The 21,036-nt window shown below is 31.9% G+C and overlaps 1 protein-coding gene across 1 annotated transcript in view; it reads right to left on the bottom strand.

Moving 5' to 3' along the window:
* The window catches only part of LOC108690802 (sodium-dependent nutrient amino acid transporter 1-like), a gene marked incomplete at its 3' end in the record, with an annotated part of 39,378 nt that extends 23,100 nt beyond the window's left edge, over positions 1-16,278 (bottom strand). The window contains 3 exon segments of the mRNA XM_018198293.1: positions 15,680-15,932; positions 16,028-16,165; positions 16,243-16,278. Of these exon segments, the coding sequence (XP_018053782.1) occupies positions 15,680-15,932; positions 16,028-16,165; positions 16,243-16,278 (427 nt within the window).
* Positions 16,279-21,036: the final 4,758 nt, after the last annotated feature.

The following is a 21,036-nucleotide window of genomic DNA, read 5'->3' on the forward strand; positions in this document are numbered from 1 at the left end:
AAATAAATTTTAACTCCATCAATTGAGTAATAGAAATTCTATATTCGATCAAACTGATCTTAATGCCTAAATATTTCGATGAGAACTTATATGATATACATACGTACATAGACAATTTCTGTAAACTGCGAAATAAAGTTTTTCGTCCTTTTTCAATCTTAAAATCATAAATGGAATAATGGAAACACATAAAAAAAGTGTGTTGTGTGCCTAGGGTAGCTTTGTACGCTCACTAATGCCACCTATGAGCAAACAGCGGATTTAAGCTTATACACCTGGTGTATATATATATATATATATATATATATACTATATATACATTATAAACCATATAAAAAGTTTCTTTAATTAATTAAATAAATTTTAACTCCATCAATTGAGTAATAGAAATTCTATATTCGATCAAACTGATCTTAATGCCTAAATATTTCGATGAGAACTTATATGATATACATACGTACATAGACAATTTCTGTAAACTGCGAAATAAAGTTTTTCGTCCTTTTTCAATCTTAAAATCATAAATGGAATAGTAGTATTATAAATGTATGTATTATAATTATGTATTCCCTTAAAAAACGATATTCATTCATTAATTGTTAATCAAACGGGGATGTTTATTTATAATCGTTAGCGACAAGTATTGTTGAAGTCGGCATGCTTGACCTATGCGAAACTGCAAAACTGTGTTTCTACGTATTCAACAGAATAATCTAATCGCAAAACATGTTGTAACATGTCAATTTTCCGTAGAAAAAATTTTTATATTACACTTATGCAAAATAGTATTTAACGTGGTCTTCATCACAACTACTGTACATCGACGTCTCACCGAGAAGAATTTATGCACTTTTAACTGTTAAACTTAATCGAAAAATGCTTTACTATTATGCCCACTAACACATGATAATATTAGTGAACTATCAAAACATCTATGACAATTATTAAACATATATCAAACCATCGAATGTCTATCGAATCACCATCAAAAACATTTTTTGAATCAACGTCAAACATCTATCGAATGTCCGTTATCGAATGTCCATCGCACCACTTTTAATCCTAACTGTATACACTGGGTTCCCACAAACCTCAACCTTAATTTGCTAAATCGAGATTTTTTTGTATTTCTAAACTTTTCTCTTTCTTTGAATCGAGTTGTCAAACAGTTCAATCGTACGTTGAAGATCGAAATATGGAAACAGTTCACGCACACAAATTATTAATCACGTATTCGTCTACTTGTCATGTAATGCAACATTTTTGATATTATTTAAAGCGTGAATTATTTATTCATATTCTATAATAAAATTTTCATCACAAATTTTATAAAAAGAATGTTAAATTTATTGATAACACACCTTTTTGCATTAAATATTTATTTAAATTATTTTAATTCTTTACCCATACTATTTACGTACTGATACAGTTTAAAGTAGTCTATCAGACCGACGTAACCGTTGGTTTATTTTTTAATATTACAGTTCAAAGTTAAATAACTAACATACAAATATCAATGATTCAATTTATTTCAAACGTTTCCTTAATCAAGTCATTCTCAAATACAAATTATAATGTTACAAATTATTAAATACGAATCCGGCCATGATTCTGTGTCATTTTGTTTATTTGATCTCCGCAATTGCTCTTTCCTAATATGAACTATTCAAGTAATTAAACTTTTTCTGATTATAGAACTTATTTCAATACGTGTTGCATATAATGCAATAGTGTTATAACTTAGTACATATCCGTACATGAAGCTGTCAATGTGTTTTTTATGTTCGACCCGGAACATTGCATGGAGCACGTCTACTTTGAACTGTGTCAGTATGTAAATAGTATGAGTAAACAATTAAAATAAATTAAATAAATTTTTACATTAAAAATTGTGTTATCAATAAATTTAATGCTTTTTTACAAAATATTTATGATAAAGATTTTATTATAGAATATTAGGTGTACAACTTTGCTTCCGCCGTTTTCTTATAGATGACTTTAGCGGTAAGTGGTGGTCGAAATAAATAGATCATAGACGTCATACAAAAACTTGAGCATCTGTCAACATAACCCCATAGAAACATTAGTCGATTTCTATCTGCATCATAAAGTTATTCTCGATTGAAAATGTCAGTTTACGAGCCAAATTCTCGTCATTTGCGGGAGGTTTTAATTTTTTGCTTCAATATGAAGAAATCTGCGGCTGATCTGAGGCTCATCGAATGCTCTCAAATACTTATGGTGAGGCCGCTATTAGTGAAAGAACGTGTCGTGAGTGGTTTCAACGCTACAAGAACGGTGATTTTGACGTCCAAGGTCATGCTCTGTATTTGGTGGGACCAGCTCGGCGTAGTATATTATGAACTGTTAAAACCGACTGAAACAATCACAGGCGATCGATATCGAACGCAATTGATGCGTTTGAGCCGAGACAAGAGGCATTGAAAGACAAACGGCCGCAATACAACGAGAGACACGATAAAGTGATTTTGCAGCATGACAATGCTCGACCCCATGTTGCGAAAGTGGTCAAGACATACTTGGAAACGTTAAAATGGGAAGTCCTACCCCACCCGCCGTATTCTCCAGACGTTGCTTCCTCTGACTATCACTTGTTTCGAGCAATGGCACACGGCCTGGCTGACCAGCACTTCCGGTCTTATGAAGAAATAAAAAATTGGATTGATTCGTGGATAGCCTCAAAAGATGACCAGTTTTTTCGACGCGGGATTCGTACGCTACCCGAAAGATTGGAGAAAATAGTGGCCAGCGATGGACAATACTTTGAATCATAAATGTATAAACAGTTTTTTACAATAAACCCTCGAATTTCGGAAAAAAAACGGCGGAAGCAAAGTTGTACACCTAATATTATTTCCTTGCAGAAATGTTAATGAGTTGTTGTATTTGAGTGTCGCGAAGTCGACATTTACCAGCGTTTTGTTCGCGTTTTTTACAGATTTGACATACTAGAATCTCTGTTCCAAAATTAAGTCAATTTCCTACATTTGAAGCTGAATGTCCTTCTTTATAACAAATCTGACAGGTTTCTCGTGATTTATTAATATTTGACTGGGCGTACTTTCTTGATTTTATCGTAAGTCTATCGTCGAATGGAGTTCCCTTTCTATCTGCAATGCATTGGTTACTGTTTCTTGAACAAGTTTCTTGCTATACTCAATTTCTGATTTTAATTCCCTAATAAAGCACTTACACATGTTTTAAAGATACTTTAATACTTTGATCGCAAAGGACATTTCCTGAAATTTTACGGGCGTCCATTATTTGCTTTCCTAAAAGCTTCACCCGATTCGCGTATGTGATTATGTCTTCCTCATTCTTTTGATAAACACAGTCTAATTCTCCTTGTAATTGATATATATTTTTTGAAATACCGTAAACCTATTTTTGATATTTAGTTAATTGTGCCATGCCGTTAAAGTCTTGGTCTTGTATAGTGCGGCGCGTTTCCAATTCTTGTTTTTATCACCTTGGTGAATTGCGGTTCAACTTCATCTGATAACATGGATTTTGCTTCCTCGCAACCCTCGATAAAGTAGTTTAAAGCGATGTTTTGCCATCGAAAAAAAGTACGACTTCGACAGCGTATTTTAGTATAGCGAATAAGTTATAGTGCGTTATTGTTCTGTTAGGTCCCTCTGTTTTGGTGATCATAATACTAAACCTTGGTTGAATTGTTTCGTCTGCGAGATCGCAAGAAGAAAAGAAATCGAGCATAAGAGGTTTGGAGAAATTTGTTGAAATATGTTCTGTAATATCGATCTTATTAAAATTTAGATCAACGTTCCCAGAAGTGAATTGAAAGGGTTTGGCAGGAGTGAAAGTATATATTATGTCTTGTATGTTTGATTTAGATTCAATTGAGTCACCGAGAGCAATTTTATAAAGGTTTCCTGTTGTAGACTTATCGTCTGAGAAATCCAAGTTCATTATCCTTTCCAAAGATCGCACTTAAAATGCCGGACGAGCCCCCATTTTCATCGTTCTGTTACGTCCAGACCCCGGGATTCATTTATTTTGAAGGGAAGAAAGAATTAGGAGGGACCGTGGAAGGTCGCAATTGATTCCGCTCTTGTGATTATCGCTCTGAGGCGGGAACCACAAATCGGATGCATTTGATTATGATTGATATTCCAAATGTAGATCAATGTCGATACGCGACACTATTACCCGATTTGAGATTGTGCATCCGTCGATTCTCTTTTAGGTCAAAGAACTTAATCCTTTTGATCAGGGATTGGACCTGATCTTTGTCTAAATACAGTGAATTGGAAGGGTGGCGAAATAAATAATAATTACTGTCTTATTGATTTTACAAAAAAAATAATTGGTTACATTTATTTACTTTGATATACGTATATATTTATGTATGTATGTGCCTGTATGTATACACTTACAAATGCTAACAATAATAATGCTAAGATTTAGCTAACTAGGTTTTCTGCCTATGAGTGTGTATGTATATTTATGTGGGATGAGATGGTATGATTAAGGGGAGGGAGAACCTTGCAGATTCGGCGAGAGTTTCAAGAGATTGAAAAATCTCGTCGAAAGACTTGCTGTCCTCAGAAGGGACGGGGGAAAAAGAGAGAGAAGGAACTGCGTAGTGTAGAGAGTTTGTCAAAGTGAGAGAGGAAGAAGGGGAAGGAAATTCGAGATCCAAGGAAGGGTCTGAAGATATATTCCGGGAGAAACTATCGGTAGGCTTGTCAGAAGTAAGATCACAGGGACGTCGGGGGAGTCTTAATCTCGATTTTTTTGGCACAAATGAGCCTTTTTTCGTCAACGAAGAATTTGAGGGGAAATAAATTGTCCGATTTGTATCCGCGTAATAATTGGAACGTTAGCTTTTTTGAGTTTCTCGAGCCTCTTTTTTGCGTTTCCTGCTCTGTGTCTGTTTCGCCAGACCATTTATTAAAATTTTCTCTCGTTAGTGCCCATGACATAAAAGGAGAAGATAATTCCGAAGAGAAAGGGGAAAGAAATAGATTTTCCAGGAGTTATGGTTTAGTTCTAGGGAGAGTAACCATGGATTCCGTATTCAAAGTTATCTAAGCAATAAAACGTCTTAAGTAACTATGCGTTTTATTGCTTAGGTAATTGTGAATATGAAAAAGAAGAATTATTTGAAGCGTTTTACCGCTTAAGTAATTCGGAGTAAAAAAAACGGTGAATCACTTGAAGCGTTTTATCGCTTAAGTAATTCTGAGTGGAGAAAGAATAGACAGAGTGCGTTTGTGATTAAAGAGAGAATAAATCGAAGAGGAATGAAGGAGCGAGAGAATATTGATTTTGAAATTATATCTCATCACATAATCTTGAAATTAAAATAACATGAGAAAGAAAAAAACAAGAGAAAAAAAAAGGAATTTATTCTTTCTGTTTGCTGGAAGTAGTGGCGAATTATAGCGAAAGATGATGTCTCAGTGGTGCCCCAGTGATGTTCTTAATTTAGGATGAGAGATCTTCAATGTGGACTATTAATTTTGTTTGGATTGCACTGAGCCGAGAATCCCGCATTTGGAATAATTAAACTTGTCGACTGATTTTGAATTTCACTTAGGACTGCTCAAAAGATTTTTTATAACTGATTGCGCTTTTTCGAAGGGCCATATATATATCGAGATGTGCAATTTAATAAAACTTGGACTTTGGACTTTGATCATTTCTTTTTCCAAAGGTTTCCCAATTATTTCAAAAGAATAAAAATGATTAATATGTTTTCGTTTTATATGTGAGTCAGAAAAAGGTTTATCTGTGAGTCATAGGACCAATACACGTGCTTTCAATCGAACACTAACAATTATTTTCCTTTAATTGATGTCTAGTCATTTATAATAAAAAAAGTAATATTTAATCTGCCGTGCTATTGATGGCCTGTTATTCGCATTTGAGAGAAAAACAGATTTTCTCCACAAAAAAAAAGAATCATGAAGTCGTCAAGACGTAACACCATAAACCTCATCTTAATTTGCTAAATCGAGATCTTTTCATATTTCTGAATTTTTAAACTGACAGTCGTCGAACGATTTAATCGTACACTGAAGACCGAAATGTGGAAACAGTCCACATTCTCAAATTATTAATTAACAGACGTATTCGTCTGTTTATAATGCAACATTTTCGATATTATTTAAAGCATGAACTATTTATTTATTAAATTATTACCAATTATGTTCAAAGTCAGGCCATAATGCTAAAAGTTGTCGAACAAATAATAACAGTAATCAGAATAAATCCCCTTTAATTTGTCAGTGATGAGATAAACTCGGTCATTTAGCTGACAACTGTTGGAAGAGACAAAATGAACAACGTAATTCAGAAATTAAAACAAAATTGGTCAAATTTGTAATAATTTTGGGCATATTGCTAAAGACTTCCGATCAAAGATAGAGCAAAACGTGGTATCCTTACCAGGTGCTTAAATCCGCTGTTTGCTCATAGATGGCGTTAGTGAGCGTACAAAGCTAAGCCCTGGGCACACAACACACTTTTTTTTATGTGTTTGACATCTGTCAACATTAACCAGTGCACATCATTAGCAATTTCATACAACAACATATACTTTTTCTTTCGTAATCATGTCTAGTTTTTTGCTACAAAAAAAGCATATGCGGGAAGCTTTGCTTTTTTGTTTCAATTTGAAGAAATCGGCTGCCGAATCGCATCGAATGCTTGTGGAGGCCTATGGCGACAATGCTTTATCGGAAACAACGTGCAGAGATTGATTTCGCCGGTTCATTGACGACAATTTTGACCTGAGTGACAAGAAGCGTGAAAATCGACTCAGGAAGGTTGAGGACTGTCAATTGCAGGCTCTTTTGGACGAGGACGATACCCAATTGCGAAAAATGCTTGCCGAGCAATTGAGTGTTTCTCAAGCAGCCATTTCCATGCGGCTATATGCCATGGGGAAGGTTCAAAAGAAAATAGGTGCCGCATGAACTGAACAATAGGCAGAGCGACGCCAAAACACATGCCAAATTCTGCTTGCCAGACAAAAAAGAAAGTCGTTCCTGCATCGGATTGTGACAGACGAAAAGTGGATCTATTTTCAGAATCCTAAACGCAAGAAATCTTGGATTGATCCCGCCCAACATCAACATCTTTCTCAAGATCAAATCGCTTCGAACAGAAGATGATACTGTGCATTTGGTGGGATCAGGAGGGTGTCATCTACTACGAGCTGTTAAAATCTGGAGAAACTGTTAATGCTCACCGCTACCATCAACAACTGATTAAATTGCACCGTGCTCTGCGCGAAAAAAGGCCGCATTATCGGAAAAGACATAACAAGCTGATTTTCCTCCACGACATCGCACACGTCAACAATGGTCCAAAACTACTTGGAGACACTCAACTAGAAAATGCTATCCCATCCCGCTTACTCATCAGACCTGGCATTTTCTGTCTATCACCTGTTTTCGTCGATGGGCCACACGCTCGCTGAGCGGCACTTCAATTCTTACGAAGACGTCCGAAAATGGCTTGATAAGTGGTTTGCCTCGAAAGATGAGGAATTTTTTTGGTGGTATACACAAATTGCCCGAAAGATGGGAAAAATGTATAGTTAGCGAGGGCAAGTACTTTGAATAAATTTGTTTTTGCTTCCTAGGAAAAAAATGTGTTTTTCTGACTAAAAATCAGCGGATTTAAGCTTATACACATGGTAATCATTATTCTGTCGATATTGCAAGGGACAAGGGCATCTCCTCGTTGAAAGTTGTGAGCTAAGAATGGCAAGCAATAATCGAAGGGAAACTAACGAACAGGGAAACTCCATTCTCTCAGAGAAACGGATCCATTCTCTCATTACATTTTTACATGTCACGCAATTTCTTGATAAAATCCGAAAAAAACTGCGTTTCCTGGCTGAGTGCTGGATATCATGAATTGCATTGGGAAGATAAGTTGATTTCGTACAGCACGCCTGATTACAATAGCTGTAATTGGTGTGAAAGAGAATGATGATAATAAAGCTCTCGTACATGTTAAAGGATTTACAAAACGCGCTGTCATATACTCAACTTGACCATTCTGAAATCCTGGATGCTGATTACGAAAATATAAATTCTTTACGTAATCTGGATATTATTGATACTATATGATGTGGAAAACATAATAAGAATTGTGCGTTACAGAATGTGTTTGAAATATACAACTGGTGATCGCAATGCCAGAAAGAAATGTTTATCAAGTTTAAGAAATGAGATATAAGATTTTTTTTTAAATATATTTCGATTTCTTTTCTCGAATTCATTTTGAAAAGAAAAAAGTAGTAGACAGACTTTGATGTCGTTGGCGCCGATTCCTTAAATAAAAAAGATTCGATATCATTAAAGTGCATTCTTATGATATGTGTCAATTTGGTATCCTTTGATCAAGTCTCAATTGTTCTTCAAAGTATAATGTATATAAAAAAAATCCTCTCTTTTAGAGTGTATAAAAAAAGATATGGAAGGAGACACTGTTTAAAAGAAGAGCTCCATGCAATATACCATCAATCATTCAGAGAGCTTCAAAAGAGTTCAGACAGCTATTGCTAATTATAAGTTCTCCGAAAAAATAAAATTTAAATTAAAAAGAAATAAAACTATTACGTTCCAATTCAAGGATAAGGCGTGCAAGAGATTGTAAGTTTATTTAATTTTATAAAATATTTGCATATACGTATTATACGTTATGTATTTTTGTAAGATCTATTTACATGTTTTTTTTTATTTCACAGCGCATTTTCTCAAACATCTTTGAAATCTCGCTACATGCCTCGTATCTTGATGAGGAAAATATGCATTGACATCGATAGCATATAAGATCTCAGACATTGAGATTTATATCTCATGTGCTAATTGTGATAATTAAAGCAATCACCTGTTCATATCTCATGCTACGTGGAAGGCATTTATCGAGAGACATGCAGAGCGATTAATGCAGTCATCAGTCATCATCATCATCGATTTAAAATCTAAATGGAACTTGTTAAAATATATAATACGAATAACAAAAAATTGCCATTAAATGCCACATGCCATTAATTGCCATAAATGGCACATGTTAGTACATAAAACCAGCAATTGCTTTTCTTATTTGAACTTGGGCAATATGTTGAGCACGTATTCTATGAACTGAGTTAATTTACGCACGATGTTAGTAAGAAATTCGAATATTTTGTGTCATTTTTAAGACATAATTGTAAAGGGTCTTTCAATAAGAATTTTTAAATGTAAATAAAACAAGTGTGAGATATCCACTCAATTTTTTTTATTTGAAAGAATATTTTATGGCATTAAGTATGGAATATAACGTCGCTTAAATGTGTGTGTGTGTGTGTGTGTGTTGTGTGTGTGTGTGTGTGTGTGTGTGTGTGTGTGTGTGTGTGTGTGTGTGTGTAAAAAATAAAATATTAATATTAACTTAAGGACGTATTGTGTACTTTCTGAAACGTGCAAACATATTAAAATTAATATTTTTGTGTTAATTTTAACATTTTTGCATGTCTCACAATCAGAAAATTGACTACATATTAAGTTCAAATTACCTTTTTATTTTTTGTAGTGTATATGACAATGAATATGTTAAAAAATTCAACATAAATGGTTACAAGAATATGAGTGAACCGTTTTCAACACAGATACAATGTCTTGTCTTGTATTGCTGTCATTATGTTTTTTTCTCTGAATGTATGGAATAAGTATTTACGATTTAAATTGATCGAAATCTTAGTTTTTGCCAGAGTTGACAAGTAATATGTTAGGTGTACAACTTTGCTTCCGCCGTTTTCCTATAGATGGCTTTAGCGGTAAGTGGTGGTCGAAATAAATAGATTATAGACGTCATACAATAAACTTGGGCATTTGTCAACATAACACCATAGAAACATTAGTCGATTTGTGTCTGCATCATAAAGTTATTCTCGATTTGAAAATGTCAGTTTACGAGCCAAATTTTCGTCATTTGCGGGAGGTTAATTTTTTGCTTCAATATGAAGAAATCTGCGGCTGAGGCTCATCGAATGCTCTCAAATACTTATGGTGAGGCCGCTTAGTGAAAGAACGTGTCGTGAGTGGTTTCAACGCTTCAAGAACGGTGATTTTGACATCGAAGAAAGAGAGGTTTTCGAAGATGCAGAATTGGAGGCATTACTTGAGCAAGACTCGTGTCAAAATCAAGAAGAATTGGCACGATCATAGGAGTAACTCAACAAGCCATTTCAAAACGTCTCAAAGCCATGGGAATGATTCAGAAGCAAGGAAATTGGGTGCCGTATGAATTGAAGCCGAGAGATGTTAAACGGCGTTTGTTTGCTTGTGAACAGCTGCTTGAAAGGTAAAGACGGAAGGGATTTCTGCATCGCATTGTGACTGGGGACGAAAAATAAGTTCATTACGATAATCCCAAGCGCAGAAAATCATGGGGAGTTCCGATGCTTCCACGTCGACGGCCAAACCGAATATTCACGGCTCCAAGGTCATGCTCTGTATTTGGTGGGACCAGCTCGGTGTAGTGTAAAACCGACTGAAACAATCACAGGCGATCGGTATCGAACGCAATTGATGCGTTTGAGCCGAGCATTGAAAGACAAACGGCCGCAATACAACGAGAGACAGACACGATAAAGTGATTTTGCAGCATGACAATGCTCGACCCCATGTTGCGAAAGTGGTCAAGACATACTTGGAAACGTTGAAATGGGAAGTCCTACCCCACCCGCCGTATTCTCCAGACGTTGCTCCCTCTGACTATCATCTTGTTTCGATCAATGGCACACGGCCTGGCTGACCAGCATTTCCGGTCTTATGAAGAAGTAAAAAATTGGATCGATTCGTGGATAGCCTCAAAAGATGACCAATTTTTTCGACGCGGAATTCGTACGCTGCCTGAAAGATGGAAGAAAGTAGTGGCCAGCGATGGACAATACTTTGAATCATAAATGTATAACCAGTTTTTTACAATAAAGCTTCGAATTTCGGAAAAAAACGGCGGAAGCAAAGTTGTACAACTAACAAGTTACTATCACAAGTTACTTTTTCGGTAACGAATGGGTAATAATGTTATAGTTGCTTCTGAGTAACGTTCATGATAATGCAATTACATTTTTAGTAACAGTAACGATTTTACTAGTTACTTTTATCATTAGTTTATTTCTACCTATATAAAAATTTAATCGTAATATATAACCCTAGAAAACAGAGATAAAACATTAACGGTTTGATTGGCTGTCTAAATCGCGACCTTTTTTTCATTGTATTCACAGTTATTTTTCACAGTTATTATTCACAATTCACACGTATAGACTAATTCAAATATAATTTTTACAGTATATTTAGTTTCTTAAAATAAAATTTTTTCTGTGTCATATCTCATAAACTAAATATATGTATATAATGTAGATTATAAACAATACCATTTTTTTAAGTATAATATAATTTTGATGCCAACTATTCAATATCACAATGAAGTTTCTTAGCTTCATCCCAGGTCAGAAGGAAACAAGAATTCTTATAAAGTGAAGTTATAATAAGAATGAGAATGTCACAGATATATTTGAAATTATTTTTTTTTTTAAGAATCGACAAGAAAAAAGCAGATTGACACTCACCGAATTGATGCAATTTGTGCGTACACATACAGTAATCAACCAGTAGAATATAATATTAATTTCAACAGATGAAGTAACAAAAGTGATCCAAATAATTTTTTCATCAAATGAAAAAAAAATGTAACAGTTCATTCTTCGGTTACATGCAAATAACAAATGTCTCGATTACAGACAAATAACAAATATCACAGTCGATACAAGCGCTGATCCGAAACGATCGAAAGCATAATTGTAAATATTAATTTCAAATAGTATTCAGAACTGACATAGGCATGTTGCAAAAACAAATTTAGTCACATGAAAGATCTTTATATCAAGATTATTAAAATTAGAGCTTAATGATACATACAATTCAAGGATACATATTTTTAACTTGTCGCGTAACATATCTCGATGTCTTCCATTAAGTGTTTGTAACATTTTTTTTCACAAGCAAGAAAAGAGCTTACTTTCTATACTAAAGAAAAAGATAGATTATAAAAAAAATGGATTGGTTACTTCACAAACATAAAAAACAAAAGTATAAGAATATTCAACACATCAATTATTATGTAATAATACCTCACATGTACCTCAAGCTGACTATCAAAATCCTTCGACACAACAATATATAATAGTTTTTCTCTTAGTCCGATAAAAAAATAATTCCATTGATTACATGTCTAATATAAAAATCATTCTTAATCTTTTTTCTTTTGTAAAAAAATACTGTCTTTTCCTCATTAAAATCTGTGAAGGATAAGTAGTTAATCAATTTGTTTTCTGTCCAGATTCCTAAAAAGTACAACTTTTGTTACTTAGGTGAAAATTTTTCATTATCTTTCATCAATAAAAAGGAGATGATTTGTATTTATAAAAAACATTGAATCTAACATTAAAAGATTTTCTAAAAACATTCAAACAAACATCAGAAATTTTTCTATTTCTGTTATTAATAATCTTTCTCTAATTTTTCTTTACAAAAATTGTATTGATGGCTTGTTGATTGGCTTATTTTCCTTCAATAGACGTTTTTTAAGAAACAATTCGAATCTAATTGTTACGAAAGCCGACAAGGGCAACATTTCATTTTATTAGATAAAGATTCATCACATAAACAAAAAATTAACGAAATGCTCAGCGACAAAGACATATACACTTTTTAGTTAACAAACATCCGACTAAAAAAAAGACCAACAAACTTAAAGAGTTACTGACAAGATAGTAAAGATCGAACTACACCTCGGAATCTACGTATAAATCAGTTTTTTGATGGTGTTCTTCCGAGAGTTTATGGTGTCCCAAAGGTACATACAAAATGAATTGTCCGTTTAGAATAATTGTATCGTCTATTGACACTCCACTTTATACATTTGCAACGTGTTTATACAAATTAATTGTCAAAAGCATCACAACCGTGAAGCCACATCAATAATTATGATTTTGTCAACAAGTTAAAAAGTTTATACATTGATAGTAATTTAATTTAGTTAGATATGGTTTTGCTTTTCACTAATATTTACTGAACTTGGCCATTAAGAGCATTGAGAAGAGATAGAATTTTATCTCAGAATATTGCAATGCTCCCAAGGATGAATTTTTGTTGGCAGTTCAATTCGTCCTTGAGTCTACTTTTTTTATGTTTGATGGTCGAATTTATAAGCAGAATTTTGGGACATCTGTGGGCTCTTCCATTATCGCCGGTTATCACTGATATAGTAATGGCTGATCTTGAAGAAAATATACTTGATAACTTGGTTTTCCGATTAAGTTTTATTATCGTTACATTGACGATATTGTCAGCAGCGATTCCTAATACACAAATCGATAATTTTTAAAATATATTTAACTCTGTATATCCAAGGCTACAGTTCACAATAGAAATAGATGATAACAAAATTAATTTTCTTGACACAACTATTTTAATTCATACGAAAGATTAGTATTTGACTGACTATCAAAAACCGACTTCTTCAGGTAGATATCTAAATTTTTTATTTTACAGACGTTCTCTTTCGTAGAAAAAAGGCGTAATCATAGGTATAGTCAACAAAGTGTTCTTTCTAATCCAAAAAAATTTTGAACTTATCATCAATATTTTGTTAAACAATGATTATCCTCTTGAATTTATTTTTAATACTGTGTCTCAAAAAAATAAAATGTTTTATAAAAAATAGTAACATGATAAACAAAGGTAATAAAAAGAATGTGACATCTAACAATAAAATTGGTTTACGATCCCCTTTATTAACAATATTTCAGATAAATTCAAGAAAATTATTAATAATATGGTATTCAAAATTGCATTTTAGTATTAATAAATTTCGCAGTCTAATCAAAGTGCAGAAAGATCCTTTATTAACCAATGCAGAGAAACGTCGTATATAAGATTGCCTACAAAGACTGTAAGGTTTCTTATGTAGGACAAACTAGTCGTCATATGTGCATTTTAGAACATCGAAATCACATTAGAAGAAATACGTCTTCTCATTTGGTCATTACAGATTACAAATTGTAATTTGACCATGAATTCGATTGGAACAAAGTTTTGGATATAGAAAAAAATTATAACAAAAGATTAACGTCTGAAATACATACAAAAACACAAAAAAGGAGTTTAACCCTCCAAACAAATACTGAATTTTTAGACTATGTCTATTCGTCAATTCTGAATATTATTTGAAATTAATGTTTATAATTATGCTTCCGATCGTTCCGGATCAGCGCTTGTATCGACTGTGACATTTGTTATTTGTCTGCGTGTAACCGAAGAGTGTTACATTCTATTCTTTTCATTTGACGAAAAAATTATTTAGATTCTCTTATTATTTCATCTGATTATTAAAATTAATATTATTGTATATTCTACTGGTTGATTGACTAGTGTATGCTATATGTATGGTATGCACAAAATGATATATCAATTTGGTGAGTGTCGATCTTTCTTCTTGTCGATTCTTTTTTAAAAAAATAATTTCACATATACCTGTGACATTCTCATTCTTATTATAGCTTCACTTTATAAGAATTCTTGTTTCTTTCTGGCCTGTAAACTAGGATGAAGCTAAGGAATCTCATTGTGATGTTGGATGATTGGCACCATAGTTGATACATTGTACTACTACATGTATTATTTGTACAACTAAATTAGAATTATATTGATACCGTTAAGAATAACTTGAAGTAAGTTGAAATGCGTACGGATTTTATATCAAACCTTTTATACCAAATTTTATACCAAAACTTTTATATTGTTATATTTTATATTAAAAATGGACATATAAACATTTCCATTATTATATTTGCGCAACGATTACTGCGCTGACTTCTACTTCCTCTTACATTTTAGCCTTTATATTGTTAAATATAATTTTAAGTATAGTGTTAAATATAATTTTACTCTTAGAGTATTCACGATAAGTCATTTGTATCTTGTTCCTTTTCTTCGAAATACTGCACCTGGCTAAATAATTCTTTCCATCCTTTCCTTTTTTTTAAATATACAATTTTGTAAATGTTTTTAAAGATATTAAAATACATATAAGGATCTATTCATAATTTTTGCAAAAATTATGAAAATTAATCCACACACAAATGATCCATCATGCACAATAAAAGAAATTATATATATATTAAGAATTAAACGTATAATTTAAAAATATCTTATTAAAGTAATACAAAAAATAAATTTATTTAAGTATAAAAATTATAAAAAATGCAATATATATTATGTGATATGACAGCATCTATTTCATTCATGAAACTAACGCACAATATTTACTATATTAGGCATATATTTTTTAAGCTCTATTTCCTCTACTAAAAAATAGCATTTTGACATTTTTTTTACATTAATCGCAAAAATTGTCAAGAAAAAAAGGTAAAGTAAAAAAATAACTATTCGTTATATTTTGAATAACGGAAACGAGTTACTTTTGCAAATTAATAACGAGTAATGGGAACGAGTTATTTTTATGAAGTAATGTTGCCAGCCCTGTTTTTTGTTTTATAAAGCAAGTCTCGCGCATTCAAGAATTAAGTTAATTTTATATAAAAAATAGATCGATTTATTTTTCTTACCCTTCATAGCCGGCGTCATGTACCATGTTTTTGCACAAGATCTACTGGTAAACTGTCCCAAGAGTCCCTCCAGAAGATAAAACGGTTTCCCGACCAAGATCAGGACTGTGATATAGGGTATTAGGAAGGCACCACCGCCGTTCTCATACGCAGTGAATGGAAACCTCCATACATTTCCCAATCCGACAGAAGTGGCTATACAGGCCATCAGAAACTCCAGTCTACCACCCCATTCCGCCTCCTTACTAAACGTCTAATAATCAAAGATTTATTTTGTATAATTAATTATTTTGTATAATTAATGTTATATTTCTGTTGATTTGACGTGATAATGTATATAATACGTACTGAACTTTCAGACTGCTCCTGCTGTTTATCGAGCTGTGGCATTGTCGCATAATCAAGTGGAATATTTCCGTAAAAATCTGGTTTTGAAGAGTAAAAATCGTCCAGTTGAAAAACCTCGTTAGTATAGTCATTTTGTCTCTAAAAAAATGGTTTGCAAATAAAATTAACAGTAAATTGTCAGGATTTTATGTGTTTTTCATTCTAGAAAGCTTTACATAAATGCCGTCTTCTATCCTTTCCATTTTAGTCATTGTGTCGCATAGAAAATGTGAGTCGCGAAAAAGTAAAAATTAATCTTCAAACTTTTCGTTTTTAATGTAATGTTAATTGCCGCGTGCGAAAAATTGCTCAAAACGTTTTTTTATCAATGAATATCGAAATCAGAATCCTATGGCAATCACTCTCGTAGGGGAGCAATATCTTTATCTTATCTTCACTCGCGGATATGCTTTGCATTAGAATATTAAATCAAGGTAGCGTTTTTACAATATTTTAAACGATGATCACGGTTCTCTTCTTTGCATTTTACATAATATTTTCATGAGATTTTATAATTTAGTTTGTAAAACCAAATGTTCTGTAAGTTGATAGACAAAGTATTAATACTTCACACGTAGCAGTCATTTGTGAATTCTAACTTGGCGCACAGATTTCTCTTTTAGAATATCATTAATTCAAAGTTTTCATTCAACGGAGAAAACCGAACGGAGTCTGCGAAGATACTGAATGACTGAAAATTTCCTTGCCCCGCTGTGAAGATAACGTCTCATACGGAAGCGTTCGGGATAATTTTACCGAGGGCACCGTCGCGTTTGCAAATACCGATGAAAGACAAAGATACTGGTGCACTCCTTGTATTCACATCACTTGAGGATACGACTCTGCTCGCGATCTCGAGATCTATGCCACTCGTTAGCCACTGATTGATCAACAAATCTAGCGGTAAATCTATCCTTCGATTAGATTATCAGTTTTCCAATCTGCACATGCATCACGTGCTCCACCTTTCATTTTTTCTACCTAATGTAACGATTGCGGTAAACTAGCATTTTTTAAGTTCTTAGATATATTTACAGTAAGGATCTTCTGTGGTATACATGAACTCAACATCCAAGTATCAATAAGATTTTTCCGCGCCCGAAAATAATTCCTAGGTTAGTTTTATTTAAATTCACCCATTCTCTTAAACTGAATAAGAGATCCGACGCCTTTAAAACTGTATAATATAATAGAATTATAATTGTAATACACAATACATATGCATATACGCATATATATAAAATTCTTTAGATCCAATAACTCTTAAGCTGAAAAATTATTGTTAAAAATGGATAAATAATTTTAAAAATATCAACTTTTGAAAAGTAGTACCAAATTTTTGGCCTGAAGTGTTAAAATTATATTATTAAATTTTATATTATTAAAGTGATTCTTTAAAACAGTTTCTTTAAAACAGTCTCAAAATGAGTTAGATAGAATAAAAATGCCATATGTATCATAGAAATGTCTAATTTTTTATATAATAAAGTACGAAATTAACGTGTGTAAAAATCTATGATAGGTTAATGATGAAATAAGAAAGAAAAAAATGTTGAAAATACCTTTCACGTATAACTTAGTAATAGATAAGGCTCGCAGATGCTTCTTTGATTAACTGCACACAAATCTTGTGTGCAGACTTTTCTCAAAAACGAGATTATAATAGTTTAAAAATGACAATTTTGGTCACAATAGTCATAAAAAGTAATAGGTCAATGAGCATTCCGGAGAAATATTTACATGCATATATTTGCATATAAATTTAACTTCAAAAAGTAAACATAATCTCATCTTGTTTTCATTTGATGAAGCAGCTTTTGATTTATTATGTGTTCCACTATTTCATAAAAATATATACGTAGTTTTGATATTTTATCCGAATTATGCAAGTATTTATAATTTTGGGTGCGCTCTGGTACTCTAAATTTCCGGTATTTTATTAAACCACATTAAAATTGCTTTTTTTCTTAACAAATGAAAAATGAAAAAAAGTGTGCGAAAATTGGATTTAGATACTTTGAAAATTTCTCGAGTATGAAAAATTTTACATCAGTTTTCCAACTCCCGTGTAATTTCTTATTATTCTAATTATGTTTGAGAGAAATATTTGACACTAATATACATTGTTAGATAAAAATGTGTCGAATTTAATATAAAACAATGTACGCATATCTTAAATCATTCACATTTTTTAAATTAATTTAACATGAGATAAATATGTATATTAGAAGATTACTCAAATATATTATGTAAAAGAATAAATACGCAAAAGGTAATAATGACACAGTTTGTAAATAAACCATTGAAATAAACCATATTTTTTTCAACAAAATTAACATTAAGATAAATTAATATTAAAATAAGTTATATCAATCCATATTTTATTCATTCATCTTAAAATTTATGTTTTAAAATATTATTGTTACTTATTCACTTACTTCTTAAATTGTGTAATTTTGATATTAAGAAATATTGATTAATTGAGAAGCTGGATTTTATAAGGGGATGTGCGTGGATTTCGCGAGATAAAAGTATTGTTCGCACGGCTAATTTTGCAAACATCGCTTTAATTTCGATTTTGACGATTGATTCTTGTAGAGACTTTTTTAAACAAAATTTGTAACATTTTTGTTTTCAAGTTATAAACGAAAAAAGTAATTTATAAAATAAAAAAATTCCATTATATTTTTATGCTCAATTCGCCATATCTTAGCCAAAATATGAATATTTTTCTTTGAAATTTTAAGGTAGTACTAGCATGAATAATTTTCTTATGAATGTGCTAAAATTTTAAGGGTAAGTTGAAATGCTCTCTATGTTGTGTGTAATTAAAAATATATTGACCATCTAATTTTTGAAATAATTAAAATTAAAATGTGCAGTTTTAACATATAGTATGTATATACGTAACTCAAGTTAACGTTAGATTACGTTAGATTTCTAATTATAGCATCCATATCATTTTAAAAATTGTTACAAAAACGAGCACATAATGGAGGAACATAAAATATCGTAAAAAAAGATCATAATTTTACCGTTTAATTAGGAAAATAGAATTGCGAAAAGAACAATGTTTCGATTTTCTTTGGCGAGTGAAAGGAGTGATGGGGAATAGAGGGACAGCCAGCGAGCATCTGGCAACATCGGCATTAGTAGTTTCTATCTATTCATTTTATTTCCGCGTGTGCGTGTGGCCTTAGATTGGACAGACACAAGCGAAAGTTTTTTTTTCTCTGCGGGAGTGAGATATCGCCATCGAGCGCCGCGACGATACCTAAACTTGGGGACGGTATTGTCGCGCTAATTACCTTATAATAGAATAAATTTCAATGTTTCTTGAAATAGGACATATATAAAAAATTTTCGGAACATTTCATTCGAAACTGAATGCTGAATTTCAAAACATTCCTCTTAATTTCATAGTTTTATTCATTCGATTATAAAAGTTGTACAAATTTTTGAATTATCAACACTACTTTTATCTATACTACAATTTTGTTTATTTATAGTTAAAGAAGTTTTGAATAAATTTGCAAATTTGGAATCTTCGATTTTGTTATCAAGTACACTATTGTATTTCGATGCATTGATTATAAATATAATCATGAAAATTATCGACAATTTTACCGACAAATGTCATTTTCAATATCAAATTTGGAAAACCGACCTTTTTAACATTGATCTTAGTAATTTTCATCTCAGTAATTTTCATAGTCATATACAGTAAGTGCAAAAAATATTCGTACAAGGAAATTTTTTATAAAAAAAAATTTTATTTGTAGAAAATAAACATAATAAATTTAATAGATTCAAAAGTAAAGATGTCAAAATTTCATTCTATAGTATGAATAAATTAAAAAAATTTATTAGAGTTCACAAAGATTCTCTTTCACATTTCGCAAAAAATAATGTAGTATATAAAATTAGTTGTAAAGAATGTGATGTTTCCTATGCCGGACAGATGAGCAGATAATTAAAAACAAGGATATAGCTGAACATAAAAACTATATAAACATCTCTACTTGTTCTTGTTCATAGAATGCAGTATAATCGAATTTGATTGGAACAACGTTAAAATATTAGATTATTACATTACAAATAAATAAAATAAAACAAACACATGTATGAAATTCAAATCTTCTAACTTGAAAACAAAATCATTTTCAGTGAAAAATACAATATATATGGTTCTTAATAATAAGATAACAATTATGATAATAATTAAGGTAACGAGTTATTTTTTCGTTTCTGCGAATCAATAAATAATGAGTATGTTAACAATTACCTTTAAAAACTGATTTCTAACTATCGGTGTAATCAAAAATCATAACGTCATTATTACTAAATTGTAATTATAAAAAAATAAGGAATACATAACAGTAATGTAATATTACAAGTAACATCCATCTCTGATTTAAATGATAATTTTCCAGATAACGTGTTAATGACATGTGCAAAAGAAACGATAGAGACTCTAGAAAAATTATGATCATTTGGCAAATCTTAGCAATATCTTAGAGAAGGCCTGCAACCGAGTTGTACATTTTGATCAATTTTACCTATCGTCGTCCCCATTCCTTTTGTTTCATAGCATTTAGAATTTAAATTGTGCACGAAGACATAAAACGCTTGATCTCAGGGATAGAGTCGTAACATACAGGGCATTATAGGGCTGTAGACAAGACTTTGCTTACAAAACATATTGCCTTACATTCACTGTTCACAAATTTTTGTTATTATTATTATTATTATTATTATTATTATGATATTAGAAACTCAAAAGTAACACTTCAAAATAGAATACATATATTAATTAAGTTTGCATACTGAAAAAAAATATCAAACAAATCATTTTTAATAAATAAATTAATAAAATAATGTGTGTGTGTGTGTGTGTGTGTGTGTGTGTGTGTGTGTGTGTGCGCGCGCGTGTGTGTGCGTGTGCGTGCGGGCTTGTATGCGTGTTTAAA

Source organism: Atta colombica, unplaced genomic scaffold, assembly GCF_001594045.1.
Source record: "Atta colombica isolate Treedump-2 unplaced genomic scaffold, Acol1.0 scaffold36, whole genome shotgun sequence".
NCBI lineage: Eukaryota > Metazoa > Arthropoda > Insecta > Hymenoptera > Formicidae > Atta > Atta colombica.